The sequence below is a fragment of the Oncorhynchus kisutch genome, linkage group LG17, assembly GCF_002021735.2.
Source record: "Oncorhynchus kisutch isolate 150728-3 linkage group LG17, Okis_V2, whole genome shotgun sequence".
Lineage (NCBI taxonomy): Eukaryota > Metazoa > Chordata > Actinopteri > Salmoniformes > Salmonidae > Oncorhynchus > Oncorhynchus kisutch.
This window is the reverse complement of record NC_034190.2, coordinates 20587420-20592705: the sequence shown is the minus strand read 5'-3', so window position 1 is coordinate 20592705 and position 5286 is coordinate 20587420. Positions and strand designations below refer to the sequence as shown.

Here is a 5286-nt window from a genome sequence, read left to right as displayed (position 1 = left end):
CTATCTGCTGTGTACACACACACTTTAAAAGGAATGTCTGTCCCATTAAAGCTCATCAATCGACAGAGGCCAAGCAGAGAGGCTAAGAGAACTAGAGGGAAAAAGGAGAGGGTGGGAGGGGGAGAGGGAAAGCGGCAGGAAGATGGTGGGAAAGGGGAGGGGAAAAGGTTGGGGGTGGATAGAGATGTGGGGAGGCCTGTTGTGCAGAATAATTACAACAGACATTTCTAATGGTAACATTCCTGTTTGAGGCTGTGTGTGTGTGTGTTCCAGGACATCATGGGGAAATCATTGCGGTTAATAGAACTATAGAACATAATCTTGACATAAAACAGAGATGGTGGAAGGTAGAAAAGGAGAGCTCTCATAGGAGTCAGTCAGAATAACATGAACGGTTTACATAAACCCTATTCTGTCTTCAACACACACCAGCCACTAACCCCCCCATATGATCTATGCGTATCTCTCAGCGGTTCTGCTGTAACAATGTCCTAATTTATACCCCTCTCTTCGTCTCTTACTCCCTGCCTGTCACCCTCGTTCCATTTATCCCCCATTCCCTCACACAAATGTCAGCCTTTATGATTCTGCAGCCCTCCCTCTCTCCACCTGTCAGCTTCCTGACTCTCTCTCTGTTTGTCCCTCTGGGGGACCCTTACATCACTCCTCTGTTTACCACAGTTTTGGAAACAGAAGTAACTGAACTCTGGTCATTAGAGTGAAAGAGCAAGGGAGAGACCGAGAGGAGAGAGACGATAATTAACGAAACACAAACGTATTTCCAGGAAAGGATGTTTAATGTCCCAGACACAATGACATCATAACTACAGAGGGGTGTGGCTAGAAAACATTTAAATATTTCACCGCTAACCCTACATGTCACAGTTGGTCACCATACAATTGATATGAGATTGTGTGTATGTCTGTGTGTAAGAGTTAGGGCTCTGTGTGTTTGTTAGAGTGTGAGTGAGGGCTGTGTGTGTATGAACAGGTCTTCATCGTACAGGTCTTCAGGCAGCTGTTCGTCCTCCTCACAGAAAAACGTTGGAAACGGAGGGTTGATGTTCTTCTCCACATAAGTCGGTAGGTTAGTGTCCCTCACCTAAACCATATGATTGGACAACCATTTCAGTAACTTTATAAAACCACGTGATTGGATAAACAAAAGGTCAGTAACTTTATAAAACCACGTGATTGGATAAACAAAAGGTCAGTAACTTTATAAAACCACGTGATTGGATAAACAAAAGGTCAGTAACTTTATCTGCCAGACCAATAGAAGTGCATCGAGGAGCATGGTAAGTCTGGCTGGTGTATGTCGTACCTTTAGTAAGCAGTTCTTGTGGCCAGGAACGGAGCCATGAACATAGATAACATTATACCTGGTGTTAACTCTCCATACCTAGAGAGAGAGAGTCAGACATTGGTAGAAGATGTTGCTTTGGGCATTGTGGACCAGTTAGATAGCAACATAAAGGGTTCAGGCAAGCACTCAGAATGGGACTACAAGCTCTGTTTTTCACACTCCTGATTATCCATGAAGGTGCTTACATGGACTCAGTGAATGTGTGTGTGGGGTGGGGGTGTGTACCTTTAGGCCGTGGGCAGTGTCAAACACATTTCCCATCATGCCTGGCATCTTTTTCCCTTTGAAGACTTTGGCTGGATCCTGAAGAGACACAAGTTTAGTCCAAGTGTGTGTAAGTAGTGTTTTTAGTGTGTGTGTGTGTGAATGAGATGTTACATATTTATTAAGATGTATTGATTTTCCCACAAATCTTTAAACAGTCAACAATGGTGTGTGTCTTACTCCTCCAGGTCCCGAGGCTCCAGGTCTGCGGTGTGTTTTGGTCTGGCCATGAGACGCTGGCTGGCCTTTAAACCCATACCGCTTCATCACCCCCTGAAAACCCTTACCAATACTACACACACACACACACACACACACTTGAGAACAAAGAAGAATTCTAGAACACAGAAATTGAACAATTCTCCAGAAATAGAGAGAGACAAGAGAGATGAGGGTGTAGAGAGAGAGACAAGAGAGATGAGGGTGTAGAGAGAGAGACAAGAGAGATGAGGGTGTAGAGAGAGAGACAAGAGAGATGAGGGTGTAGAGAGAGAGACAAGAGAGATGAGGGTGTAGAGAGAGAGAGAAGAGAGATGAGGGTGTAGAGAGAGAGACAAGAGAGATGAGGGTGTAGAGACAGAGACAAGAGAGATGAGGGTGTAGAGACAGAGACAGACAGAGAGATGAGGGTGTAGAGACAGAGACAGACAGAGAGATGAGGGTGTAGAGACAGAGAGACAGACAGAGAGATGAGGGTGTAGAGACAGAGAGACAGACAGAGAGACGAGGGCGTGGAGACATAACTCACGTTTTGGCTGTGACATCTACATATTGTCCTGGACGGAAGTGTGCTGCATAGAGAGGAGTGCCTTGAGTGGAGACACACAGAGAGAGATAGGGTTAAACAGTGTAGTTGGATTCAGTACCTAGTTTGATGATGGCTGTGTGTGCGTGTTTTCGTATAGTCTCTGTGTGTATATGGTGTGAGTGGATCACAAGCGGCATGAATAGAATGGTATCAAACACGTTTTCCATATATTCCTGGCATCATTATGAGCCATCCTCCACTCACTAGTTTCCTATGGTGTGTACCTGGTTCGATGGCGGTGGTGTGCGTGTACCTGGTTCGACGGCGGTGGTGTGCGTGTACCTGGTCCGATGATGGCGGTGGTGTGTGTGTACCTGGTTCGATGATGGCGGTGGTGTGTGTGTACCTGGTTCGATGGCGGCGGTGGTGTGTGTACCTGGTTCGATGGCGGTGTGTGTGTGTACCTGGTCCGATGATGGCGGTGGTGTGTGTGTACCTGGTCCGATGATGGCGGTGGTGTGTGTGTACCTGGTTCGATGATGGCGGTGGTGTGTGTGTACCTGGTTCGATGGCGGTGTGTGTGTGTACCTGGTCCGATGATGGCGGTGGTGTGTGTGTGTACCTGGTCCGATGATGGCGGTGGTGTGTGTGTGTACCTGGTCCGATGATGGCGGTGGTGTGTGTGTACCTGGTTCGATGATGGCGGTGGTGTGTGTGTACCTGGTTCGATGGCGGCGGCGGTGTGTGTACCTGGTTCGACGGCGGTGGTGTGCGTGTACCTGGTTCGACGGCGGTGGTGTGCGTGTACCTGGTTCAATGGCGGCGGTGGTGTGCGTGTGCCCGGTTTGACGGTGGTGGTGTGCGTGTGCCCGGTTTGACGGTGGTGGTGTGCGTGTGCCCGGTTTGACGGTGGTGGTGTGCATGTGCCCGGTTTGATGATGGTGTGTGTATGTACCTGGTTTGATGATGGTGTGTGTATATACCTGGTTTGATGATAGCATTGTCAGAGACTTTAAAGGTGGTGACTTTCTGTTTAGGAGGAACTCCAGCCAACCTAAACATCTCCATCTCTTCATCTGACTTCTACAGGGTGAGCGAGCGAGAGTAAGGGGGGGAAATGGTAAATTAACTACTTTATACACTATGGCTTTAAACAGCGTGCCTTCGAACTTACGTAGAAGGGCGATGCGTTCTTCCCTCCCACCATTAGGGCAGCAGTGTGTCCATCGTACTCCTCTTTAGACAGGTAATTCAACACATGGCAATCCTGCACCTACAACACACACACACCACCACCTGTGACTTTGGTTTGATTGTGTGTGTGAGATTGTGACCGTGTGGTGTCATGTGCGTTACCTGCAGCATGGTCACCACGTGTCTCTCTCCTGTTTTGGTCCAGACTGGGGCCATGCCCAACTTCACTGCAACCAGCCCTACTCGCCGACTCTCTGGATTAATACACACATTAATACTCCCACCCACCCAAGCACAAATGAAAACCAATAACCATCACACACCACACAGTAAACACACACACACCCTTTGTCCATTCTTGTCTGGGCCAGGGCTCATCCTTCAGTGGGTGGAGCTTAGCAGCTATCTGTCGATTATACTCCTCTCCCAGACTCTTCCTGGAAAATATGCAAGAACGCAATTCATTCAATACTTATTACGTATATTTTACAGTACTTCCGGTGTATTGGTGGAATACACACACATGACCAACCTCATATATGATTTATTATCCTCTGTCAGATGCTCCTCCCACCATGTTGTGGTCTTCACTGTCCGAACACTCTGGAAGAGACAGCTGTAGACAGAGAAAGAGATGATTAGGTATGATACAGCCGGGGGTGCATTGACTTTTATTGGTTTTGGTTAGAAAGGGGTAAGATATAGCAGTTGGATAGCTAGGTAACGTTAACTTGATAACCCCAATGCGTATTTTTGTCTATAAACTACTTCCGAGGTAGCTAACGTTAATTTAAGTAATTTGAGTGAACTAGTTAGCTAACCCTTTCACTTGGGATTCCGTAGGCAGTGGCTCTGTTGGCTGTCGCATCAGCTGACTATTTAGCTTTGGGACACAACATTGGGAGTCCCGATGCCTAAACCTAAGTTAAAGTAACTTACTAACGTTATCTAGAACTACAAAGCTAACTAACGTTAACTGACTAAAACTACAGTTTCTAGTTGCCAGCTAGCAGTCTTTCACAAAAACAGCAGTGCTAACTAACTACCTTTCACAACAACTACCGTATCGTTAGCTAAAGTAGAGCCTACAGGTAACGTTAGCTAGCTACTGTAGTACGTCAATGTTACCTGTCGGCTGCTGCTACCGCTCCGGTTCGTCCCGCTAGCACACGTGCTCCTCTGTAGAGAAGAAATCGGCAGGTCCACGCCGCCATTCTTGTATTATTTCACTCACGAGGCTAACGTTACCGAAAAAAACTCCAATGTGGAAATATGCTTCAATTTAGCAGCAATCCCATGACTTCATGCCTGTGCTCTGCTGTGGAATGTCACCCTGAGGGTTTCCGGTACGGCTCGGAAATAATTCCGCAGGTGCTCGGAAATGTAGTTCCGCTTCATCGATTGGACTAATTCAGTGCCTTCAAATCAACATTATGGAGAACAATTTAAACAACTGGGAACTCTGGAAAAAATATATATAATCATGATGATGTCAGTGATCTTCAGGTCGTAGCTCTAAAAAGAGACCCACGTTCCGAGTTGGATGAAAGTTCAAAACGTATTTTCCCAGTCGTAGCTGTTTATCCCAAGTTCCCCAGTTGTCTTGAACTCACTAAAGAAGTCAGATTTTGCATTTCCGAGTTAACAGCTGTTTTGAGCAATGCACAAATCATGCTTCATTGACAGCATGGCCAATGTTGAATGTTTATGTTTA

The 5286-nt window shown here is 46.6% G+C and overlaps 1 protein-coding gene across 1 annotated transcript; it reads right to left on the bottom strand.

The window, feature by feature from the left end:
• Positions 1-776: 776 nt before the first annotated feature.
• Positions 777-4987, bottom strand: mrpl3 (mitochondrial ribosomal protein L3). The gene is made up of 11 exons (XM_031793173.1): positions 4701-4987; positions 4105-4188; positions 3918-4009; positions 3735-3826; positions 3553-3651; positions 3362-3461; positions 2379-2439; positions 1811-1922; positions 1592-1669; positions 1325-1402; positions 777-1102 (listed from the first exon to the last, which is right to left on the bottom strand). The coding sequence occupies exons 1-11, from the start codon at positions 4784-4786 to the stop codon at positions 956-958; spliced, it is 1029 nt and encodes a 342-aa protein (XP_031649033.1). The 5' UTR covers positions 4787-4987; the 3' UTR covers positions 777-955.
• Positions 4988-5286: the final 299 nt, after the last annotated feature.